Genomic DNA, 27,668 nt, shown 5'->3' on the forward strand with positions numbered 1-27,668 from the left:
CAATTAAATTGTAAATAGCCAGTAGATTGCACAGCTTCATACAGTATTACAATGCAAAGTAGAAGGAACTGCTTCCTACTGCTGCAATATTTTCCACAGTAAACAGAAGTTGGTTATTAGAATGCATTGTATATGTAGATGAGAACCACTGCATAATTACTTAACCCATTGAATTTGTACTGAAGAAACAAAGAAAACATATGGTTTTTGGTCAGATTGTTTACTGCAATCCAATACTAGAGTAATTTAATAAATACTGCTGAAAAAGAAAATTACAGGACCCAAGGAAAAAACTCCATTATTTTAGGATACAATCAAAGACAGCTTTATATTGGCAATTTGTGTCTAGGCAAAAATGTGTGACTCATTTAAAACTTTTAAATGATGTGCTTACTGGGGAGGAAGGTGGGCTCTTGAAAACAGTAATTTATGTTCATGGTTACTAAAGGTGATTTACAAGACATATAAACAACACCTAACTTAACCTAAGTTGGGGGGGCAGCAATTAAATGAAGGCATTTTTACCTTCTCATTTAGCAGTTCAATAAAGTTGTAATGCCTTAAGGGCTACAATTCCATATAAACTAAAAAGGCAACTTAGAAACTATTTTTTCATCAGTGCCACCTTCATCTCTTTTTAACCAAACACCCATAACAAAACTAAAGTAGCTCTCTGGAATCTTATTTTTAAAGCCCTGAGCAATTTAAACATATGAAATTCAAACAGATACAGAGGGACAGTAATATAAAACAGAATGAAGTCACATCTGCCATTAATAAATAAGGAGAAAGGATAAGGGCTTTTATTTTTCCTAGCCAAAAATTCTAACCATTTGCACAAAAATCACCTACATCGATTGATGTTAGCTCTATTTCCTTAAGAACTTGTCGGACCAGCCTATGAGTGGTGAAGGCCAAGGGAGAAGTGAAATCAGTCAATGGTGAGTATCACATTTGGGGAGACGGGGGCAAGAGACGGAATTATTTTTCTAATAACTATAAAACTGTATAGATTTTTCAAAATAAAGAGTGACATCAAAACCAGTACAGTACAGTTATTCAAAAAATTGATATGCTCTACTTACTAAAATAGACTCTTTTAAGGAAAATAAAGATTGAAAAGTAAAATCAAACAGAAATTAAATTATTGGCTAAAAAAACTTAAGTCTAACATTGCAAATATCATTGTGAGAGAAAATAAGTAAAGTTGACTCTTGAACAACGCAGGTTTGAACTGCACAGGTTCACTTTAACACAGACTTTTTTCACCCAAACATGGACAGAAAATACAGTATTGGCCCGATGCAAAATACAGGCAGTTGCGGAACTGATCTCCCTACATACAGCGAGGGACGACTGTAATACATTTCTATGTTCCAAAATCTGCACACTTTATTTAGATTTGCAAAGGACATTAAGGCTCATAAATACAGTTCACCTATAACCTTTATCATCCATGACTTTATAAATACAGCAAAAAGTTGATGTTACTGCTGGGAGAAGGATGCGCAGAAAACAATAAAATCATCAGCTATGATCACTTGGCTAATTAGCTTCTGAGCTCTAGCCATTCAAATTCATGGGTCAGCAAAATTACAAGTAAATTTCATGTCCTGTATCTTCAGAATCACTTAAAAATAGTCCAAACCATTATTATTAAATTAGAAAAGGTCAAGGGTCTACTATAAGGCCTATATTCCTACTTTCCCTCAACTTCTTTGCCCCAAAAAGGGAAAGTATGAATTTTCCTCCCTCTGAAAAATGCGCCTCTGAAAATGAGCCTCTCTAATCAGCTATACAACATACCATGTAGCAACCTCTTTGCTATTCATGACTCTTTCTCTCACCTCAGAATAATATAGGGCTTGGTCTGTCCAAGATGTTTCAAAACCAAATTCAGTGTTAAAGCTTTTTTATGGTCACCCATATCAATTTACCATGTGATGGAAGCAAAGCAGTACACAGGAGTCAAACTGAAAATTTTAACAGCTGAGAGTAGATTATACATTTCCCTCTTAATCAAAGCTCTCCCACCAAACCTGATGTTCACAAATGTTACTATCAGCATAAGTTGTGCTCTGTTCACTCTATGTATCTGTACTCCCTCCTCCATGCATATCCATCACCAACTTCCACACACACAACTTCTTATCTATTCCCTTAGTCAGGTTCTTTTCTCAGAACTTTGGCAGAAAGGACAATAGCTTTAATGTCTCAGAGCATCAAATAAATGGACAATACACAAAAACTGCATAAAGTTAGTAAAAACACTACCATCAACTCTATACTCATGTCTATGTCTTTCAAGTCTGTCCCTTCCTTTCTATTTTGAGGCCTCTAACTTGGACTGTTAAAACAATGCATTCTCTGGGCATGGTGGTGCATGACTGTTGTTTCCACTACTGCTGAGACAGTAGGACTGCTTGAGCTTAGAAATTCGAGACCAGCCTGGGCAACAAACATCATGAGACCCAGCTTCTAAATAAATAAATAAACAAATAAAACAATGTTTTCACTAATCACCCATCTTAGTCTTCTTCAAATCTAATACATTTCCTGAAACGTTTACGAAGCTATACACTTGCCAGCACAAAAATCAATACATTCTACTACTCATAAAAATAATTCTGTATTTTCATCCTGGTATCTACATAACCTGACCCAAACTATTTCTAGAACTTCTATCCCTCTCTGATACATGACTAATTTTATGTACCATTCATCTGGCACCTATCACATGCTGTTTTTCATATCCCAAGTATACATAATTTCCAATTTTTTTTCTAAGCAAATGAAAGGATCCAAGAATCCTGGGGTGGGCTAGGTTTCCTGGGCACACAGAGTGGGCACATTGGGCTAGCTGACCAATGACCCAAATCAAGGGTCAGCAAGCAACATCAACTCCAAAGGAGCAGGGAGAGATTAAAAACTCGGGCTCAAGCAGAGGTGAACAGTTGAAGATAAGGAGATCCAAGAAATTGGGGACAAAAGAGACTCTATTGGTAGCTGCATACAAATAGAATCTTGGGCTCTAAAGAAAAAATAATAATAATGTTGGTTCACTGCCCCCTCCCAGGTGGCCTGATAAGACTGTAAAAGTGAAGATCTTAGAATTTTTCTAAATGAAGAAATAAATTGATGTGATTATAAATTGATACATTTTTAGAATAGTAATTTCACTTGGGATCTATCCTTCAGAACTATTCACATAAGTCTGCAAAAGTATAACGTGAATGTTCTGTGTAACAATGTTCACTTCAGAATTGTTTATAAAAATAAACATTTATAAGGAACTATTAACCAATGATATATCCATATAATGAAATCTGTATAGCTGCTAAAAAATGAAGTATCAATACTGACAAGGAAAGATTAAAAAATTGTATCAAAGATAAAATTAAATCATCAAGGAAGTATATACAGAATTATTCTATTTGTGGGAAAAAATTAACAACAATTTACATTAAGATATATTCAAGAATAAAAATAAACTTGAAGGCATATGCTCCAAAACTGACAGGAGATGTCATAGGATTTCACTTTCTACATTATATCTATCATATTTTAATTACTGAAAACGAATGCTGTACAACATACATGTGCTACACATGAAATCAGGAGAAGAAAACAAGCATATATCCTTTCTGATTTGAAAAACAAGGAAAAGCAGTTACTTCTGGAGACTGGGAACAGGGCCAAACATGAAATTTTATTTTGAACTTTAATTATTTCCTGTTTTTAAAAAATAGGCATATATCATTTAGAATTTTTATATATTACATATACATTTTGTAATATATATTACAAAGTTACAATTAATTTTTTTAAGTAATAGCATTTGTTTGGTCATTTATAATCAAAAGGAGTGCAAAACTGATAAAACCAAAACTGTCTACTCATAAGGTATAAGGGAAAGGGGTGCAAACACATAATTAAATCATAATTTTATATGTACTATAGAATGACCCTCATTTTTTCTAAAACACAAGTTTTTGTACCTAAATTGCATACAGTTAAATCTATTATAAGGGAATGCTTTTTGCTAGCAAGTAGATGACTACTGATTATATCAAACAACAGTGGATGGTATAACTAGCATAGGTTTTCCTTTGCTTTGACAAATCAAGAAAAGAATTTTGTTTAGGTGATTCTGCACTGTGTATATTAAAACAACTGGTATAAAGACAGTAAGACTGCTGAAATCTACTTAAAAGGCTGCGCTTCTTCCTCTATCATCATTCTTACCTTTGAAAAAGAAGAGGCCATATGAAATGAAATACTGAATTCTCAATGATGTTCCCTCCAGCTTTGCATCCTTCTAAGTCCCAGCTTAAGTTAACTGGCCACTTCCTGGCTCTACCTGGCAGAGGATAGATAAGGCCACCTCATACTCCTGAGGTAGAAGGAGGAAGCTGGATAATACTCCCTCACCAAGAATACACAGAATAGGGAAGAGGCAGTTGTGTGCAAAGAAATTCATTTGTTATTAGGACAAAGAGGTAAGGGCAGCCCTCCCTTCCCTCAGCCTTCATTCCTCCTCCCTAGAACACACACACACACTCTTTCTCTCTCCCTCTCCCTCTCTCTCTCTCTCTCTCTCCACTAACGTTTCTTAGAATATCACTTTACGGTAGAACAGAGTGTACAAACATAATACTATGAGAACAGTCGAGGAAGTAAGTTCTCTAACAACAGAACCCACTAAGTTCATTATCTGAGAGTAAACCCCTTACCTAAACCATCCTGGTAGAACCACCATGATTATCCCGGCTTAAAAAGCAGACATTTTAGAAATACATTATTGATAACTCCATACATCACATCATTCTAAGCCAAAATCATCCTATCATTGTTTTAATGCAGAACTCTTGAGAATTATATTTGAATCATTTGTACACATCATATCCAAAACTGGTATTTAAATGAAAAATTCCTCATGTTTAAAAATCAGAATAATACATATTCACTTTTTTAAAAGCAAAGGGTCTAAAATAAAAAATAAAAGTCCCCCATTTCTCCCTCTACCCCAGTTCTATTTTTCAGAAATCTATCAATAGTGTAATGTATCTTTTTGAAATTTTTTTCTATGCTTAATAGTACAGGATTTGGCTGTCCAATACTGCAGCGAGTAGCCACAAGTTATTAAGTACCATTAAGTTATTATTAAGTACTTGAAATATGGCCAGTCCATACTGGCATACTGAAATAATATTTTTGGTTACATTAAATATTATTAAAATTGATTTCACCTGTGTCTTTTTACTTTTTTTAATGTGGCTATCAGAAAAATTTTAAATTACATATGTAGCTCACATTTATGGCTTTTATTATATTTCCATTGGTCAGCACTGGTACAAAGGCAAACAGTGCTGTTTTTAGAATCAGACTTGCCTTATTGAGTACTACTGCCAACTACAGACATGAGTTGCTTAATAACAGGGATACACCTGAGAAATGCATCTTCAGGCAATTTCATCATTATGTGAACATCATAGAGGGTACTTATGCAAACCTAGATGGTATAACCTACTACACACTTAGGCTAAATGGTCTAGCCTATTGCTCCTAGGTTACAAACCTGTACAGCATGTTACTGTACTGAATACTGAAAGCACCTGTAACACAATGGTATTTGTGTATCTAAACATATTTAAATATAAAGTACAGTAAAAATGCAGTATAAAAGACAAAAATGTCATATATCTGTATAGGGCACTTGCCATGAATGAAACTTACAGACTAGAAGTTGCTCTGGCTAAGTCAGTGATAGAGTGGTGAGTGAATGTGAATGACTGGAATATTGCCATAGACAAGTGTAGACTTTATCAACCATGTACATTTAGGTTATACTAAATTTATGTTAATTTTTTTTCTTCAATAATCAATTAACCTTAGCTTACCATAACTTATTGCTTTATAAACTTTTTGATTTTTTTTAACATTTGGACTCTTGTAATAACAATTAGCTTAAATCACAAACACATTGCACAGCTGTATAAAAATATTTTCTTTATATTATCTATAGGCTTTTTTCATTTTTTAAATTTTATTTTTATCTTTAAATCTTTTTGTTAAAAACTAAGACACAAATACACACAGTAGCCTAGGCCTACACAGGGTGAGGATCATCAGTGTCACTGTCTTCCACCTCCACATCTGTCCCACTAGAAGGTCTTCAGGGGCAATAACACCCATGGAGCTGTCATCTCCTATGATAACAATGGCTTCTTCTGGATAGCTCCTGAAGGATCTACCTGAGGCTGTTTTACAGTTCACTTTTCTTTTTAATAACTAGAAAGAGTACACTCTAACGAGAAAAAGTATAGTGACTGAAATTCACACAAAAAGTTCAATCCACAGGCAGAAAATTTAACTATAACAATGGGTGACCAGAACTCAGGAAAGAATAAGGCAATATATCCCTTACTCCCACCATCACTGTCAAACACACATACACACATACATGCACATGCAAACTTAGCTGAAAATAAATCATACTTGAAATTTTGTTTTCCACAACTATAACTAATTATATACCAGTCCCATATATCAGACCCTCCTACTATACGTTTCTAAACTGGGAAGAAAACTGTTCCATAGCTCAGAAAGCAGCACTCTTGCTTCTAGTCTCCAAAGTCATATCTCTAAGTACTTACTGAGAAACCTTAACAAGTTTGATCCGTGAATAGCCTGACAGTAGGTACAGTGATACCACCAAAGGTGATATCCTTCAAGTAACACACAAATGTCTTAGCTTCCTGTTGAAATGTAACTTCAAAACTTCTAACGACAGCTTTAAAAAGTTAAGAATCTTTACTCAGTGATCTTTAGGTGTCAAAAGAAAAAAAAAAAAGGCTAAGGATTTGGTGAAATCAATAGCTTCATCATATTCAAATATTTAAAAATCCAGCAATAGTAAGTTATATTGATTCTAAAAACTGGTGAAGTCATATTGGCTCAAGGAGCCCTAGAGAAAAAGTTAGTGGTTTTTTCAAATAACACATGCTGCTTTCAGATAGGTTACTGTATGTATGAATTTAAAAAGAATTTGCTTCCTATAATATGATTGCTATTTCCTTCTCCTGTATTTAATCTTTGGAAGGCCATTTTATCTGAGCATGATTCTGTTTATTGAAGATGAAAGAGAAAAATCTATCATAAAAGTTTTTTTAAAAAGGGTATTCACTAGCAATGTCATTTGTAATTTTTTAAAAGTACATGTGAATGTACTTAATGCCACTGAACTCTATACCTAAAATTAAAGTGGCAAATTTTATGTTATGTATATATTACCACAGTTTTTTAAATATAAAAAATGAAAAAAAGTATTGAAATTTAAAACCTATATTCACCAAAAAAAAAAAAAACCAATAATGTATCATTAAAAATAAAGCAAGGCCAGGAGTGGTGCCTCACCCCTGTAATCCCAGCACTTTGGGAGGCTGAGGCAGGCGGATCATTTGAGGTCAGGAGTTGGAGAGCAGCCTGGCCAACATGGTAAAACCCCGTCTCTACTAAAAATTCAAAAATTAGCCAGGCATGGTGGCGCACGCCTGTAGTCCCAGCTACTCAGAGGGCTAAGGCATGAGAATAGCTTGAACCCAGGATGCAGAGGTTGCAGTGAGTCGAGATTGCACCACTGCACTCCAGCCTGGGCAACAGAGAGAGACTCTGCCTCAAAAAAATAAATAAATAAACAGTACTAACTAAGCAAAGTGCTATAAAAATATTCATTATTATTATTGTAAGTTGCACTTAGTAGTTTGGTCAGATATGCCTCTTGGTTGCCCTAGGGTTATATCTTAACCTAAGATCCTACCTGTCAAACTGGAGACTGCTGGAAATACAGAAGAAAAAAAAAACCATGAGACTCTAAAAACTTTTCCTTGAAGTAAAGTGTGTGGCACTACACCATGTACCAAAAGTCATCATGTTCCTTATCCTTTGTGGTTAGGGCTCTTGGGTGGAAAAGTTTAACAAACACAGGAGTCTTGCCATTTTCATATTATCCTGTATTTTCCAGACAGTAAAATGTCTGGAATGTATCAAATTCTTTATACATTTCAGAAATAGGCAGCTCTGCCCATTAGTTCAAAATTTAGTTTGGTTTAACACAAAATTTTGTTAAGCATTTTAGAAAGGGGCTGGGTGCGGTGGCTCATGCCTGTAATCCCAGCACTTTGGGAGGCCGAGGCGGGTAGATCACCTGAGGTCAGGTGTTCGAGACCAGCCTGGCCAACATGGTGAAACCCTGTCTCTACCAAAAATACAAAACTTAGCCAGGCATGGCAGCAGGTGCCTGTAATCCCAGCTACTCGGGAGGTTGAGGCAGGAGAATTGCTTGAACCCTGGAGGTGGAGGTTGCAGTAAGTCAAGATCACGCCATTGCACTCCAGCCTGGGAAACAGAGTAAGACTATCTCAAAAAAATAAATAAATAAAAAGAATTTTTAAAAAGTAAACTTTGGAAGAAAATAAGAGGAATATTTCCAAAACACCAAGAACAAAAAGAACATTCTGGAATTTAAACACACCTAAAAGATCCATAAAAGAATGTGAGTAGAGAGTTTTTGGGATGATGAAAGTGTTCTATAGCCATACTGTTGTGGTGGTTTTATGAATCTATAAGCATGTTAAATTCATAGAACTGTAAACCCAAAATGTCTACTTTACTGTACGACAATTTGTAAAATAAAATATGTACACTCTTGAACTTTACAAATATTTTTAAATGCTTCACATAACAAATTTACTAATAAACTTGTCAATAAATACTTCAGTTGATCCTTGAACTTAGGTTTGAATTTCAAGGATTCACTTACACACAAACTTTTTTTCAATAAATATAATGGAAAATTTTTTGAAGATTTGCAATAATTTGAAAAAACATGTAGATGAAACATGTAGCCTAGAAATATGGGGAAAAAAAGAAAAAACTATGTATGCCATGCATGCATAAAATATACATAGATACTTGTCTATTTTATCACTTACTACTGTAAGATATACACAAATCTATTATAAAAAGTTAAAATTTATCAAAACTTAGATACACTTATAGACCATACATGGAACCATTCACATTTAAGGGAAATGTAAATAAACTAAAAATGCAGTATAAAATTGTAACTGCATAAAATTAACTGTAATCCATATTGTACTACCATAATTATTTCACAGCCACCTCCAGTTGCTATTGGGATACGCTTGAGTGTTGCGAGTATCCTCATCTTAAAACACTGTGAGACATTAATCACCACGTGAGCAGTTCATTTCTCCAGTAAATTGTGTATTGCTGTAAAAAGTGATCCCTCAAGGTTCCTGCATATTAATATTTTTCATCATGGTCGCAATACTATAAATGTTGAAGAACATAAGCCGGGCAAGTGGCTCACACCTGCAATCCCAGCACTTTGGGAGGCAAAGGCGGGAGGACTGCTTGAGCCCAGGAGTTTGAGACCAGGCTGGGCAACACAGCAAGACCCTGTTGCTACAAAATACAAAATACATATATATATATATATGTATGTATCGCTACAAAATACAAAATACATATATATACACACATACACACACACACACACACACACATATATATATATAAATGAGCTGGGTATGGTGGTGCACACCTGTAGTCCTAGCTACTTACAGGGGCTGAGGCAGGAGGATAACTTGAGGCCCGGAGTTCCAGGCTTCAATGAGCTATGATTATACCACTGCACTCTAGCCTGAGCAACTGAGCTAAACCCTATCTCTAAAACAATAATAATAAAATAAAAAATAACATTATGGTACCTATACCAAGTGCTACTAGTGATGCTGGAAATGCTCCCAAGAAGCAGAGAAGAGAAAAGTCACTGACAATATAAGAAAAAGTTGAATTGCTTGATATGGACCATAGACTGAGGTTTGCACCTGGGGTTACTGCCATTTCAGATAAACAATTCATCTTGTAAACAGATGACAGTATCAATAAAATACAGTATAGTACTGTAAATGTATATTCTCTTTTTTTTTTTTTTTAAAGACAGGGTCTCACTCTGTCACCCAGGCTGGAGTGCAGTGGCACAACCATAGCTCAAACTCTTGGGTTCAAGCAATCCTCCTGCCTCAGCCTCTTGAGTAGCTAGACTACAGGTGCATGCCACAATGCTGGCTAATGTTATCTTTTGTAGATGTGAATCTCCCTATGTTGACCAGGCTGGTCTCAAACTCCTAGACTCAAGCAATTCTCCTCCCTCAGCCTCCCAAAGTGCTGGCATTATAGGCCTGAACCATCGCACCCGGCCACGATTTTCTTGAAAACGTTTTCTTTTCTCTAGCTTACTTTATTTTAAGAATATAGAATATAATATATATAACATACAAGATATGTGTTAATTGACTGTTTCTATTATTGGTGAGGCTTCCAGTCAGCAGTAGGCTACTTGTAGTTCCGTTTTTGAGGAGACAAAAGTTATATCCGAATTTCAACAGTGCAGGGCTCAGCTCCCCTAACCCCAGTATGTTCAAGGGTGAACTGTATTTTGGAAACAAGTTTAACAAATTCTGTAACTGAAAAGATTTTGTACTTCCAAGACTGATGTATGAGAGAGAAATAATTTCACTATAATTGCACCAAAACCCAAAGTTCTTCACAAAATTTTAAGGCTCATAAATAATCAGGTTTTATTTTTCCTTTTAATTTTTTTTTCTAGAGACGAGATCTCTAGTAATCCACTCGCCTCAGCCTCCCAAAGTGCTAGGATTACCGGTATGAGCCACCATACCCGGCCCTATTTTCATTTTTAAATCAATATAAATAGCTGCACCAACCTGCTAATTATTATCTAAAAATATGACATTATTTCCAACGCTTACACTGCTGAAACAAAGTAAACAGAGTACAAACAAAGCTCCCCTAAAAGGAAAAGTATAAGAAAAGTTTTCTTTCCCACTTTTTTTGCTTTAATGAGGTGAAACTGACATAAAATAAAATGTACAAAAAGTGTAGTCAGATGTATACATGTCTTGACATATGCATACACCTGTGAAACCATCACTACAATCAAGATTATGAGCATATCCACCACTCCAAGAGTTTCCTCACAGCCCTTTATAATCCATCTCTCTGCTCCTCCCCCAGGCTACCATGATCTGCTTTCTAATTAGTATGCATTTTCTAGAATCTTATATAAATGGAATCATAGTATACGCTCTTTTTTTGGACTGCCTTCTTCCACTCAGCATAATTATTTTGAGATTCATCCATATTATTGTATATAGAAAATTTTTTAATGCTGCATCTACCTGCTATATAAAATTAGTCCACATTTGGGGCAAACTGGGCTTACACACAAGATGGGAATCTTCAATTAGCTACACGTAAAGTTTCACCTAGACAGCAGATTATTAGATCATTCTTGAATCAGTATTGTCTCTTTTTTTTTAAAGAAACAAAGTCTCGCTCTGTTGCCCAGGCTACAGTGAAGTGGTTAGTCACAGGCACAATCATAACACATTACAGCCTCAAACTACTGGGCTCAAACAATCCTCGGGCCTCAGCCTCCTGAGTAGCTAGGATTACCAGCATGTGCCACTGCACCTGGCTTTGAATCTTTTTTTTCAGCTCCTTACTATCACTGAAGAACCGATATTCTTTTGGAAAAGTATTCCAAGGATTTAAATTAGGGCAAGAAAAATAAGTGACCCTCCAATAAGCGAAGACTCTGATTCTGTTTTCAAATTAAATTTAATAAGCAGACATTCATTTGTACTATAAAAATATTTCTCACAAAGCTTTTCTGATAAAAAAAAAACCACCAGAATAAAAAGATGAGCTCTTGTAATTCCTCATGCAAATCCTGACAGTTGTTATATTTTTAAGTGTCAAAATAAGACCTTTCACCTCAGCAGCACTTGTTTAGTGAAAGATAAACTCCTGTTTATATAGCTGAATCCATAGTTACAAGTTAGCATACAGTAACTTCAAAAATATACTTTAAAAAACTACAGTAGCTCCAGATCTGCACATACTCAAACAAGAAAATAATCTTTCATTATTTCTACTATCTGGCATGTCCTCATTAGTACACTTTGCAAACAACAAAACTACTGAAAATAAAACTTTAGCGAGAACTCTAAATGACTAATGGGGGTAGCGATCTGAAATACCTTTACATTAGGCAGCAAACCCCAGTGGGTGGGCGCGTGTGTTATTTGGGGGTAAACAAACTAAGTAATGTGTATAGATTCTTTTAATCTTTTTTATTTTTTTAGACAGGGGATCTTGCTCTGTCATCCAGGCTGGAGTGCAGTGGTGCAATCACAAGTCATTGCAGCCTCCAACTCTTGAGCTCAAGTGATCCTCCCGCCTCAGTCTCGCAAGTAACTGGAACTACAAGGCACAGGCCACCAAGACCAGCGAATTTTTTTTTTTTTTTTTTTTTGCAGCGATGTGGTCTCCCTGTGCTTCCCAGGCCAGTCTTGAACTCCTAAGCTCAAGTGATCTGCGTAGGTCTCCCAAAGTGCTAGGATTACAGGCATGAGCCACCACACCTGGGCAAATACATTTTATGTGTGAAAGAAGCTTTATACATTACTGGCCGGGCACGGTGGCTCATGACTGTAATCCCAGCACTTTGGCAGGCCAAGGTGGAGGACTGCTTGAGTCCAGGAGTTCAAGACTAGCCCGGATAACACAGCAAGACCCTGACTCTTAAAAAAAAAAAAAAAAAAAAAGTATTCTACATTGTTTATGCTCAAACATTATCTAGGGAAAACATTATCAGTATCTTGGAAATATAGTTTTATACAAAATGAAAATTCAAACTATTGGCAACTTACTCCATTTTTACTTCCCTCCTTTTCCTTTTTTTTTTTTTGAGATGGGTCTCACTCTGCCACCCAGGTTAGAGTGCAGTGGCACGACGCTGGCTCACTGCAACTTCTGCCTCACAAGCTCAAGCAGACCTCCCAATCCAGCCTCGGGTAGCTGAGACCACAGGCACGCGCCACCATACCCAGCTAATTTTTTGTATTTTTGGTAGACAGGAGTCGCACCATGTTGTCCAGACTGGTCTCGAACTCAAGCAATCTGCCCACCCCAGTCTCCCAAAATGCTGGTGTTACAGGCATGAGCCACCGTGCTCAGCCCATTTTGATTGGTTAAAACATTAAAAGTGCAATTCGAACTCCCTGCGCTCTCCCCTCCCGTTCCCTTTCTGCCATCTTTCCGCGCCGCCACAATGGTGCGCATGAATGTCCTGGCTGATGCTCTCAAGAGCATCAACAATGCAGAAAGGAGAGACAAACGCCAGGTGCTTATTAGGCCGTGCTCCAAAGTCATCGTCCGGTTTCTCAGTGTGATGATGAAGTATGGTTACATTGGCGAATTTGAAATCATTGATGATCACAGAGCTGGGAAAATTGTTGTGAACCTCACAGGCCGGCTAAACAAGTGTGGAGTGATCAGCCCCAGATTTGAGTGCAACTCAAAGATCTATAAAATTGGCAGAATAATCTGCTTCCATCCCGCCAGTTTGGTTTCATTGTACTGACAACCTCAGCTGGCATCATGCACCATGAAGAAGCAAGACGAAAACACACAGGAGGGAAAATCCTGGGATTCTTTTTCTAGGGATGTAATACATATATTTACAAATAAAATGCCTCATGGAAAAAGAAAGCGCAACTCAACTGAATACTGTGATTGCAAAATAAGCTGCTGGAACAATTTCATCTGCCTCCATCCCCACCTCAATTGTCCATTTAAAATCCTTTATATTTAGGCCGGGCACAGCGGCTCACACCTGTAATCTCAGCACTTTGGGAGGCCAAGGTGGACATATCACTTGAGGTGAGGAGTTCAGGACCAGCCTGGCCAACATGGTGAAATCCCGTCTCTACTAAAAATACAAAAAGTAGCCTGGCATGGTGGTGTGCCCCTGTAATCCCAGCTATTGGATGGGCTGAGGCAGGAGAATTGCTTGAACCTTGGAGGTGGAGGTTTCAGTGAGCCGAGATGATGCCACTGCACTCCAGCCTGGAGGACAGGGCAAGACTCTGTCTCAAATAAATAAATAAATAAAATTCTTTATATTTAAGCCATTTCAGATGGATATCTTCAATATGGTGAACTTAATGACATCCCTAACTATATCCCTGGGCTCTTTTCCATCGCTCCTACTCCTCATCATTCATTCTATCCACCATGGCAGTTCTTAAGGCAGCAGGCTCCTTTCCACCATAGGGCCTTGAAACAAACCATTTACTCTGAATAATTAATCTTTCCTTTCCTCCTTTTGCCAGCTTCGCTCCCATTCAGCTTTTACCTCTCAGCATAACTGTCACCTCCTCAAGGTAACACTGCATACTCACACACATATTCCTTTCTCCTTGTACACAACTGGAAAGACATCTAATATTTATGTGACCATTTTATTCAATGTCTATATCCTCCACTGGATAAGCTCACGAGAAAAACGGTCATGTCTGTTTTTACTCACCAATACATCCCTCAGCACCTACTACACTTATAAGAGTCAAATGGGTCAAATGAATAAGATAGAGTGATCTAAAGATTTAAAGCCAAAGCAAATCCATCAAGATGAGTATTTGCATTTTAAACAAGTATATGTGTTTGAAACAATGTATATATTTTACATATTTCTAATAACCCAGGGAAGTTAACAAGGTGAGGGAAAAGTTAATTTTTAAAAATTAATCAAATTAATGGAGATAAACATGACATTAATAAATTAAAATTCAGTGATAAACTAAAACTTCTCATTAACAATTTTTTCTGTTCCCGAACTTTCGGATGTTCTAATAGAAAAAAGCTGAAAAGTACTCTAAACACTAACATATATCTGACAGTTGAAATTAAAGAATTATCAATTTTCATAGCCTCAAAGTAATCCCTAATCTTTCTAATCTCTACAAGTCTTTTTTTCTGACAATAAATCTAAGGATTTTTTTTTGTTCTGATTATAAATGTATCATTCAGTGTTCTATGTACTATACAATAATATATACACTGTATTTCATCAATTCTAAGATGCATATTTTGACACTTTCACATTCTGAGATCAATCACTCTAAAAGAGCATAGTATCTAGTTTAATTGGATTTTCTTTCCTTCCTGAATGATAGTATATTTGGCCTGACTTAAATACAGTATAGTATGTATGCTCCTCACCAAATTCATTTTCCCCCCAAGGGTTAGAAAAACACATCAAATGAATATTATGTAAGAAACAACAAAACCAGAGACATTTTTACTACCAACAACATCAGGACCTTACCATCATCCTAAATTGCTCCGGCTTGGATAATTTTAAGTCAAATATCCCTCCCTAACCACATGACACCCTTCCACTCAACCTACCTGTTATAAACCCTTATCAGGGAATCAGATCCATAAGCCTTCCATTTTTCAGTCCTCTCCTATTTTCACTCCCACTCTGTATTTTAAGGTCTTTTCTACCCATCAACTCACTCTCTCATACCCAAATCTTCAGTTCTCTTGCCCTGATCCTTCTGTCACGTGTGTTCTATCAATTCTAGTTTCTGACAGACACCTATCAGGATGTCTCAACGACAAAATTTTTTAAATTGCCCCAAACTGAACTCATCATCATCTCTCTCAATACTTGCTGCTTTTTCTGTGTTTAATGTCTCAATGAACAGTATCACAATTCATTCAACTGACCTACTCCAGAAATCCAGGAGTCACAGTTCACTCCAGCTTCTCTTTGAAATCCTCACATCAGTCACCAAAACCAGAAGAAAACCAGTCAGGAAAACAGAGGTTCTGCCAATATACAGGCTTTAGTTAAAACTTTTCTACAAGACTGGATCACTTCCCCATCACAGCCTCATTCTTTGTCTAGACTTCCCAGAGGTCTCACCATACCTTTACGCAAATTTAAACTACCTAGATCAATGCTTCTCAAATTGTTTGTCATGGGGTTTTGTAAAATACAATACAAATGAATTATCAGGTTGGTACAAAAGTAACTGCAGTTTTGGGCATTACATTGGCAAAACTGCAATTACTTTTGCATCAACCTAATACTAGGCAAACAAATCTTTTTTCTAGACAGCTTATGCAAACCACAGAGGTAAATGGTGTTTTATAAAAGGCACACAAAAAGTACCAGCACAATTTTATTATTACTTTATTCAAATGACCAAAAAATTAGTCAAATTGCTATATTTTCTAAAAGCTCACTTTCAATTACTCTAGTTATCTAGTTGAGGACCAGTAACAAAGGCACTTAACCAGACCACAGCTGGCCCTCTCACCTCTAGCTTGTATTTTCTGTTTCTATTAATTTGCTCATTATAATACTATTAACACAAAGTGCAGCCTTGACCTAAGCCTTAACCTAAACTCTATTTTGTCAGAAAACTACTATGTGATTGGCTCACTTTTATAGTCGGTCAACAGAGCCCAAACTAAGCCACAGTTCTGTTTTTTCTCTTTGCTTTATATTCCTGTCTCCATAAGGACTAGCTGATCTATAGTTTCTCTTTAATCTTTTCATCTCTAATGGATAACCCAGAAGCCTTTCTCTCTTGTTAAATAATTAGAATCCCCTTCTCTAACAATTCTGCCTTCTTAACACACAGAAAAGCAATAAAAGTTCCACAATTTAAGACAATTTCAAAATGCCTTTACAATGAACAAAGTTCCATATAGAAACACTTCTTGATTGCTCTAATCCAGAACAGGGAATAAAGTTCAATTCGAATATAATCTCAACGCAGCATATACTTGCTATGGAATAAGCCCTCAGATACAGAGATGATACTAAGTAACATTAAAGTCACAGATTTACAGCCAAACCCAAGATTCATCTGATAAAGCAAAGCAATCTTCCATTAGTCTTTTCTAATTTTATTTGAGCACTAATGGAAAGAAAACACTGATCTGAATGAAATCAATGATTAAATAAACAACTGTACTTACGTGTTAGATGAAAGATGCCATCACAGGCACTAATATGAGATAAAAAAGCATTCCCCAGGCCCTGCCCATTGTGAGCTCCTTTCACAAGGCCAGCAATATCCACTACATTTAGAAAGGCAGGAATTTTGCTGAAAAACAAAACATGGCTTTATTATAAAACAGTACTAAGAACTTATCTATTAACCAAATGAATTCCCCAAACATTTTACATAAATTCTTTCCTTTCTAGAACAATGGAACAATAATGATTTGATAAATGAATATCCACCCCCTCAAAAAAAATTAGAAATGGCCTTGTAATACATTAGGACTTTCTTACCTAGGATAATGAGGGAGAAAACTAAAACAGTATAAATGTATTTATCATGTTTCTGAAATTAAAACACTTATCATTAAATTTACTGTAACGTTCTATTGGCACATGCACACACACTCAAAAGCGGTGAAGAATGTTTAGAGTATGCCGAGGTAATCATCATAAAATGAGCCAACTAACTTTGTGCCAGACACTAAATTAAGTATTTTACACGTATTATCTCACTTCAAAGTTCAAATTAACTCTATAAGATGGGTGCTATTTATTAAGCCCACTTTACAGATAAGGAAATTATGCCTTAGAGAAGTTACGAAATCTATTGTATTGAGGATCATTCAGCCAGTAGTGACAAAACTGGGATTCAAACACAGGCTGTCTGGGTTTGCATTTGATCACCCACATGTTATATAGACAAAAAAAAAAAAATGTGTGTAATGCTGAGAACCAGTTATCAGCATAGTAATAACCTAGTTGTTGATAACAGCAACCAAATTAGGCTATATACAAAATAACCCTTGCTTTGCTAAACAAAGGCACATTTAACACAAGTCTGCCATGTCAAAATGGAGATTTAAGTATATCAATAAATAAAAGCAACTTTTAATGTTATATGACAAAGGCATATATAATGTAATTTTGTATCCTTTGTCAATTTTCGAGAGCATGCATTTTGCAGAATGTCAATTTCACTACCTATAAAATATAACATAAAAGTTCCACAAAAGACTTCCCTATTATTGTCATGGAAAACGAGTCTTTTCAAAATAATTATTCTATAAACAAATATTACAGATTGAAATTACTTGATTATTGTTACCACCAAATCCACTAAAACCACATAAATTTGGTTAGTTTTTTTGTTGTTGGACACAGTGACTGCCTCCCCAGCATCCACTGCCCCCTCTCTTGGTACCTATACTGATTTTCATTTCGATAGCCATTCCTCTCCAGCATAGCCCAGAGCTTTGGAGAAGCTTGCTCTACCCCTAACTCTAGAAGTGAGGCATGTAGCTCCGGCCTTCACTAAGCAGTTTAATCTCATTCCTAGGCAAAGTAAAAAAAATTCTAGGACCTTCACCTTGCCCTAATCGCCTCAAAGAACTTAAGAAGCCAAGCATGGTGGCATACATCTGTAGTCCCAAGTATCTGGGAGGCTGAGTAAGGAGGGAGGATGGCTTGAGCCCAAGAGTTCAAGTCCAGCCTGGGCAACATGGTGAGATGCTACCTCTTAAAAAACAAAAAAAAGACATGAAAAGACTTAAGAAGAGGTTTACTGGAAGGGGTGTAGGAGGCTGTTAAATAGAAGCTTATCACTCTTCTGGGAGAACTTTTAGAAGCAATCCCGTTTCACTCTGAACATGGATGAGAAAGTATACAGATCTATCCTGTGACCACAAGGGGAAGACAACCTTATGATCAAGTTGATAAAGTAAACTGAAGACAGGAAAGAAACCAGGCCTTTGATGATATCACTGAGCTAAACACTGTGCTACCTGTTACTAACTCAATAAATCAGCTCTGTAAGTCACTCTGTTAAGGGCAACTAAATTCATCCTAAATGATATTTCTAACAACTAAAAGCACCCATATGATAAATATGAAGTTGACGTAGTTTGGATGTTGTGTCACCTCCAAAACTTATGTTGAAATGTGATGCCCAATGGTGAAGGTGGGGCCTGGTGGGAGTTGTGTGGGTCACAGGGGTGGATCCCTCATGAATGGCTTGGTGCCCTCCCCATAGTAATGAGTGAGTTCTCGCTCTGTTAGTTCACTGGAGAGCAGATTGTTTAAAAGGGTCTGGTACCTCTCTCCACTCTCTCTTGCTCCCCCTGTCTCCATGTGACACACCTACTACCCTTTTCATCTTCTGGTCATGAGTTAAAGCTTCCTTGTCTGGGTGCAGTGGCTCACACCTATAATCTCAGCGCTTTGGAAGGCCGAGGCAGGTGCATCACCTGAGGTCGGGAGTTTGAGACCAGCCTGACCAACATGGAGAAACCGTGTCTCTACTAAAAATACAAAATTAGAAGGGCATGGTAGCACACGCCTGTAATCCCAGCTACTTGGGAGGTTCAGGCAGGAGAATTGCTTGAACCCGGGAGGCGGAGGTTGCAGTGAGCTGAGATCACGCCATTGCACTCCAGCCTCAGCAACAAGAGCGAAACTCCTTCTCAAAAAAAAAAAAACAAACAAAAAAACACTTTCTGAGGCCTTGCCAGAAGCCAGATGCTGGTGCTGTGCTTGTATGACCTGCACAACCACGAGCCAAGTAAATCCATTTTCTTTATAAATTACCCAGCCTCAGGTAACCCTTCACAGCAATACAAAATGGACTAATGCAGAAGTACAGTAAGTAGCATGCATATGGGTAGAATGGCATGAAATTTGAAGTGAGAAGCCTTGAGTTCTATTTCTGGTTGACATAACTATAAGTGTGACCATGAACAAATTATTTCATCTTTCTAGGCGTCAAGTTTCTTTTTATGAGAAAACTAGACAGGAAGATATTCAGCTCTGAGATTCTATTTTCTATTGAAAATGAGCTTCTCAATTCTGGTTTGTGATTTATGGCTAGGATAAGGTTTAAACTATTAATATAATATCTCAAAAAAATAAAACTTGAGATTTAAGTCAAGGATTTCTGATGTATTACACCAATGATTTCACGACTACTTGAACAAAATACTTCTAGAATGAAATACTATTTTAGAACTCTTGAGACTAAAATGATGTTTAAAATCTTTTTAATTGCTATACTGTAATGAACACAGACTACCAAAACCATTTATTAATGTTCTTCAATAGAAATAGGCTGGTGGGTCTGGGCACAACTTTGGGAGGCCAAGACAGGAGGATTACTTGAGCCCAGGAGTTCAAACCAGCCTAGGCAACATGGCAAGACCCTATCTCTACAAAAAATTTAAAAATTAGCCAGGCACAGTGGCATGTGCCTGTAGTCCCAGCTACTCAGGAGGCTGAGGTGAGAGAATCATTTGATTGTGCCCAGGAGTTATAGGCTACAGTGAGGTATGATCACACCACTGCACTCCAGCCTGGGCAACACAGCAAGATTCTGTCTTGAAAAAAAAAGAAAGAAAGAAAGAAAAGAAAGGCCAGGCATAGTACCTCATGCCTGTAATCCCACCATTTTGGGAGGATGAGGCAGGAGGAATGCCTGAGGCCGACAGTTCAAGACCACCCTGGGGCAACATAGCAAGACCCCATCTCTATTTTAGAAAGGAAAGAAAGGAAAAAATGAGATAAAACAACTGAACAAACACATGATCCTGGTTTAGATGCAACAAAGCATATAATTGGAACAACTGAAAAAATCTAAATAAAGTCTATGAATTAGATGGTAATATGGGATCAGTGTTAATCTCGTAGTAAACTACCCTGATTTTGATGGTTTACTATGGTTGTGTGGGAGGATGTCTTTGTATTTAGTAAATACAAACTAAAGAACTGAAGTATAATATGGCATTATGTCTGTAACTTACTCTCAAAGGTTCAAAGAATCTGGGTGTGCAAGGGTATATAAGCACTTGTGTACTTTGGCAGCTTTTATATAAATTTAAAATCATTTAAAAATAAAAAGGTTTTAGAAAGGACACTGAAGTCAGCCTGAGGAGCCAATCTGAGAGATATAATTTGAGCATCAAATCAATGTTTGTGACAGATTAAAACCAATAAAATAACACTCATCTGAATACATGAATGAACAGATGAAGAAAGCTTTTCCTTACAGTACAATATTAACCAATGAAGGAGGAATGATAGAATTACAAAATCACCATGTGAGAATATCCATAGTAAAAATTAATTCATCAAAAAAATCAATGGATGCTACAACTAGTAAGTGAAAGTGAGAAAAGTGAATGAGTTCAGTATATACTTTGTAGTTAGAACTCACAAAATTGCTGATAGACTGGATACGGGGTGAGGGGAGAGAAGAATCAAAGATAAATGGTGGGCACTGATTTAAGCAACTGAGGAAATGACAGTGCTATTTATTGAGTTATGGCAGTCTTGAAGAAGAATTTGGTGCAAGAAGGTGAAATCAAGAGGTCACTTTGGACATGTCAAGTCTAAGGCACCTATTCAGACCTCCAAGTGTCAATATCAAGGAGGCAGTCAGAGATAGAAGAAATCTGGAGTTCTGCAGAGTTCAGGACACGAGACAGAAACTTGGGATTTATCAGGACATTAAAAATAGTAAAAAGTTAAAAACAAACTAAATTATCAATAATAAGCAAATGGTAAACTGTGCTATATTCATATAATATAGCAATAAATATAAGTATTATATTAGAAATTATTACTTAAGTCTGTATTGCTTAATCCAGAAAGATATTAATAATATCCCAAGTAAAACAAGTATTCTATTTCTGTAAGGAAGTGTGCACACAGTCAGGAAATTATGGAAGGATATATCCCCAAAGTATTTACAACTGTTTTATCAAGGTAGAGGAAGTAGAGGTGGTTTTCACTCCTCTCATTATACATTTCCCTAATGTCTGAACTTCCGACAATGAACTTAAACTATCTCATCTTTTCCTAATAAAAGTTTTACTTATTTTTTAATTGAAGATATAATACACGCTTATTGTAAAAAAATTCAAACATAGAGGAATATAAGAATAAAGTAAAAATCACCTAAAAATTCCACTACCCAGAGACAATCATCAGCCTATGTTCATACATTTTTTATGCATATAAGCAAACACATATAGTTTTACATGAATGAGATCACATAATACAGACTAATTACTCCCTCTATTTCATACTCCCCAGAAAAAAAAATTGCAATGTTAACAACTGAGTATACCCTTCTACACCCTTCTCCATACTCTGCATTACTTTTTTTCTTTTTGAGACGGAGTCTTGCTCTGTTGCCCAGGCTGAAGTGCAATGGCGTAACTCGGCTCACTGCAACCTCCACCTCCTGGGTTCAAGCAATTCTCCTGCCTCAGCGTTCCGAGTAGCTGGGATTACAGGCGCCCGCCACCCCGCCTGGCTAATTTTTTGTATTTTTAGTAGAGAGTGGTGTGTTAGCCAGGCTGGTCTCAAACTCCTGACCTCATGATCTGCCCTCCTGGGCCTCCCAAAGTGCTGAGATTATAGGCGTGAGCCACCAGGCCCAGCCCTCTGCATTACTTTTATACTCATCCAAAACAATAATGCTACATTAATTTTAAAAGAAAAATTCTTCCATATGACTTTAAACGTATCACATACATATCTGCCCAGTCTACACAAAGCCACCAAATAAATAGCATAAAATATCTCTTACCTTGCTGGTTTGTGGTATTGGCAAAGAAAGTCAAACCTTTCATCTGGCACAGGTACTCTGCTCTCATTAGGATCAATAGTGCAGAATGGGAAGTTTTCTGCTGAAGCCTGACTATTGGTTAATACATTGAAGAAAGTAGATTTCCTAAAACGAACAAAAGCAATTTCAATCAATTCTTAGGTTAACACCAAGAAAACTTTATCTCACTCTAATTTCAATGCTCAAATAAGATCCATGAGGAATATAAAACCAATCTACAAAGAGAGGGAAAAAGGAACAACACATTTTTTACTAACAGAAGTCAATGAAATTTACAACAGTATAGCGGCAGCTCATAACATAATTAGGTTATGTCCCTATCACAGTCTATTTGAAACTTGAAAAGCATGTTCTCAAAGAATCTTTGTTGTAAGTGAGAGTTTCATGTCATACTACAAAATCTATTTTTTTCCATAACATACCTGATCGTACCAGCATCACTTCATCTGTACCTAACATAACCTTCTCTAGCATGAAATGTACAAGGCATGTCTCTAGTCAAGTCAATGACTTTCCAAAAACTCTGAATTGGGAAAGAGATGCTAAATGTCTGGTATCTGATAGGAAATGGGAGGTTGGTACTCAGAACTGCCTTCTAATCATTAGTATATAAGGATTACTGGTAAGTCTAGAATTGTGAATTATGAAAATCAAAATGTGAATTTTATTCAAGGCATGACTTAAATCAAGAAAATATAATATCTATTAATATGAAATAAACTAGTCACTACTTTTCCAATCATTTGACTGCCATCAAGTAAGCAGAGCTCAGAGAAAGCCCACTCATGTTAACATCAGCCATGTTTTTTTAAAAATGTGATAATACTTTATCATTCATGTCTTAAAAATATGAAAAAAGAAATAAAATTTTAAAAATAAAAATAAAATATGAGAATATGGTACCAAATATCATATAAAATAAGAGAATATGGTGTCATATATCATATAGAGTAAAATCTAAAACAAAATTTTAAACTCTCAGTGGCCATCTTTTAAGAATGCTAGGTAATTAATTCTTTGAAGACTGTTAAAGTAGTTACCATGTCTTACCTATACAAATTGTGCTTTCAAAATAACCAGTAGTTATGAAAAGAAAATTATTTTATAGACATATTCCAGCCAATAAATGAGGAAAGAATAAAAACTTAGAAGAGCATCATTCTGCAACCCCTAACAAATTAATGGATCTTGGTAATAATTTCCAATGACAGTTAGTGCTGCAAAAAGAGGAGAAAAAAATCGTACCTCCCGAAAGAAGTATATACATCATCTGTCATCTTAATCTGACCAACACTTTACATGTTACCGCTAGTTTACAGGAAATATAGAGGACAGAAGAACATATTAAATGATACCACAGAGATAAAATCAATAAAATCCAGACTCTGGAAAATTTTATAAGCCTAAAAACCAGATTTCTTCAACAGGTCATCTGGGGGCTGGAAGTAAGTGGCAAACAACTTCTGGATGAGATGTAAAAGTTAACAGGAGACTAACAATCCCACCCAGAACTAGAAAAACCATCTAAAATGCAGGATACAGAAGTCATCTGTTTGAAGGGTCTGGGATTCTGAAAATGAAAACAAAAAATTTGGAAGGAGACACTTGACCTCCACAGCCACTTTTACCCTGGGGACCTGTGCCCATTCTGGGCAAAAGGAGGATGCAAGGATCCAGACTTTATACCCATAGAAAGCTGATGCTGATGGAGAAAGAAACCAGCAAAACATCCGGAGGAGACTTGGAGAACCTCAGGCACACCACCAGTTTTCCCGCTGGGGATATTTTCCTCCAGGGAAAACTACAAAAGCCTACTCTCAGTCACTGGTAACACAGACTGGCCCACTCTCCATACCTTCTTCCCCTCACCACGAAAAAATTTAAAATAAAGAGTGATAGTTAAGTTGCCAGGACAGTCCAGGAATCCTTATTTATCTAAAATGTAATGAAAATATTGTATAACTACAATGGAAATATTACAGAATAATGTTGTAATAAAAGTACGTAAGACAAAATTTAAATACAGTAATTTAAACATTTATAGGACACTTGGGCCTAACATTATGAAGACAAAATGCTATTGCATTTTTGTATAGTGTAGTTTAAAAACCGCTCATTGCTATTACCACAGTCAATTGCAATTCTGAAAAGGCCATAGGTTGTTTACGGAAGTTTTTTCAAATGTACGGTTATTACTATTTATATTTTATATTGTCTACCTGGACAAAATAAGAAAATAAGATATGTTTTGTGATTGTTTAAAAAAATGTATCCCCTAAAGCATATTATATGGTAAAACATAGCAAAAGAAAATTCCTTAGGCAGAAAAAATTCTTACATGCATTCAAACTAAACTTAGAAGACAAATGTCCATTTTCACAGACTGTCTCATTTCAGATGAATTTTAAATTTCATGAAACCCAAGTCATCTGTAGCTTCTAACAGCTTTGTAGGTATAAAAAAGTAAAAAGAAATAAGGAAGAAGGAAAAAGAAATTTCTAAGGATCATTACTATAGGCTTCAGTGGCAACATAAGACATTTTGATCTATTCAAATCTATTAAGAAAAGCCTTGCGAAAGCAAAGAATTTGAAAGTTTTGGCCTATGCCTGAAGTATTAAAGCCCATATGCTTTTTGTAAAATGAGAACTTTTTAAACACACACACACACACACACACACACACACACACACTTAGATCCCTTGAGGTTAATATTAAAGCTTAAAAGTAGGAGAAAGATTCAAAGTTGTAAGAATTTCTCTCATGCAAGAATGGGTTTACATAACTTATTTCAGCAATGATAGTATTAAAAAAAAAAAAACAAAACAGTGACTAGACTAAGTGTATGCCCCCTAGACTTAGGACCTAAATACTTTATTTTGGAAATTACTATTTTAATCTATTAAGTAAACCTGACAGAACAGATGTTTTATGTAAAACTTTACACAAAATTGCAGCATGTAATGGGAAGTAGGGATACCAGTGCAGATTCCCACAGCATTCTGAATTAACCATGTATATATAATATCCATTCAAAACATGGGAAAAGAATTAGAAAGTCCTTGCAAAATGTTTTCAATTTAGATATAACTAAACTGTTAAAAGCATCTATCTGATAGATACACAAATACATAAGATGACAGAAATAAATAATAATCCATGTATACATGGGTGAGTATAATTACATATTTTCTAACTCCATCAGAGAAGGTCTAAAAATAGCAACACTTCAGCAGCAATGATCACACCTAGAGAAATGTCTATTCTCAACAGATTATTTCTCCAAAGAAGAGACACAAATGGCTAAAAAAAATATGAAAAGATGCTCAACCACTAATCACTAGAAAAATGCAAATCAAAACCACAATGAGATATAACCTTACAATTATTAGGATGGCTACTATCAAAAAAAAAATAACAAGTGTTGGCAAGAGTACAGAGAAATTAGAACTCTGTGCACTGCTGGTAGGAATGTAAAGTGGTACAGACACTGTGGAAAACAGTTTGAGGTTCCTCAAAAAGGTAAAAATAGAATTACCATATGATTCAGCAATCTCACTTCTGGGTATATATCCAGAAGAGTTGAAAGCAGGATCTCAAAGAGATATTTGCAAACCCATATTCATTGATGCATTTTTCATAATAGCCGAAAGGTAGAACCAAATGTCCATAAACAGATGAAAGGATAAAGAAAATGTTATCTACATATGATAGAATATTACTCAGCCCTTAAAAAGAAGGAAATCTTGTCACATGCTACAACGTGAATAAACTTTAAGGACACTATGCTGAGTAAAGTAAGCCAGTCGCAAAAGTACAAACACTTTATGATTCTACTTATATTCATATACTCATATATTCTACTTATATGAGATATCTAGAGTAGTCAAAATCATGGAAACAGAAAGTAGAATGGTGGTTTCCAGGGGCTGGGGGGAAAGAAAAATGGGAAGTTGTTCAATGGGTACAGAGTTTCAGATATGCAAGATGAAAAAGTTCTAGAGATCTGTTATACAACAATGATTATAGTTAACACAATTGAACTGCACATTTAAAAACGATGAAGATGGTAAATTGTATAATATATCACATTTTTTATTTTGCGACAGAATCTCACTCTGTCACCCGGCTGGAGTGCAGTGCCACAATCTTGGCTTACTGCAACCTCCATCTCCTGGGTTCAAGAGATTCTCATGCCTCAGCCTCCAGAGTAGCTGGGACTACAGGTGCATGACACCACGGCCAGCTAATTTTTTGTACTTTTAGAAGAGACAGGGTTTTGCCATGTTGGCCAGGTTGGTCTTAAACTCCTGAACTCAAGTGATCCTCCTGCCTCAGCCTCCCAAAGTGCTAGGATTACAGGCGTGAGCCACTGCGCATGGCCATATATTATATGTTTGTTATCATAATTTCTTTAAAAAGTATCAAACTCAAATGGATAAATATTATATAAAATACCTAACCAGTACTCTTCAAAAATAAATCTTTAAAGGTCATGAAAAATAAAACATTCAGAAACTGTCAAAGATTGGAGGAGATAGGAGACATGAAGACTAAAACGCAACATGGTATTCAAAGACAAAGGACATCAGTGGGAATATTGGTGAAATCCAAATAACGTCTGAGGTTTAGTTAATAGTAAAAAAGCAAATACAGTTAACCCTTGAACAACACTGGTTTGAAATGTATGTTCAAAGTGCATGTGTTCACAGATTATTTTCAATAAAATGTACACTGAGTGTGCCTGCCCCTCCTTCCTCTCCTTCCACTTCCTCTCTATCTTCTGCCTCTGCCACCTGAGACAGAAAGACCAAACCCTCCACCTCCTTCTCCTCCTCAACCCACTCAACATGAAGACAACAAAGACCTTTATGATGATTCACTTCCACTGAGTGAATAGTAGCTACATTTTCTCTTCCTTATGATTTTCTTAATAACATTATTTTCTCTAGCTTAGTTTATTGTAAGAATACAGTATAGAATAATATGCAAAATATAGCTTAATCAACTGTTTATGTTATTGGTAAGGCTTCCCAGTCAATAGCAGGTTATTAGTTAAGTTTTGGGG

The 27,668-nt window shown here is 36.2% G+C and overlaps 1 protein-coding gene and 1 pseudogene across 2 annotated transcripts in view; one reads left to right on the forward strand and one right to left on the reverse strand.

Annotated features, from left to right (window-relative positions):
- OLA1 (Obg like ATPase 1) overlaps positions 1-27,668 on the reverse strand; it is a 170,365-nt gene that overhangs the window by 129,094 nt on the left and 13,603 nt on the right. Inside the window, exons 3-4 of the mRNA XM_003907627.3 lie at positions 22,563-22,706; positions 16,954-17,081 (exon numbers count right to left, since the gene is read on the reverse strand). Coding sequence (XP_003907676.1) covers positions 16,954-17,081; positions 22,563-22,706 — 272 coding nt within the window. The remainder of the gene's footprint in view (positions 1-16,953; positions 17,082-22,562; positions 22,707-27,668) is intronic.
- Positions 13,062-13,661, forward strand: LOC101002400 (annotated as a pseudogene). The gene has a single exon (XR_162098.5). The product of XR_162098.5 is annotated as a 40S ribosomal protein S15a pseudogene (transcript).

This window comes from Papio anubis, chromosome 10 (genome assembly GCF_008728515.1).
Source record: "Papio anubis isolate 15944 chromosome 10, Panubis1.0, whole genome shotgun sequence".
NCBI classification, from domain to species: domain Eukaryota; kingdom Metazoa; phylum Chordata; class Mammalia; order Primates; family Cercopithecidae; genus Papio; species Papio anubis.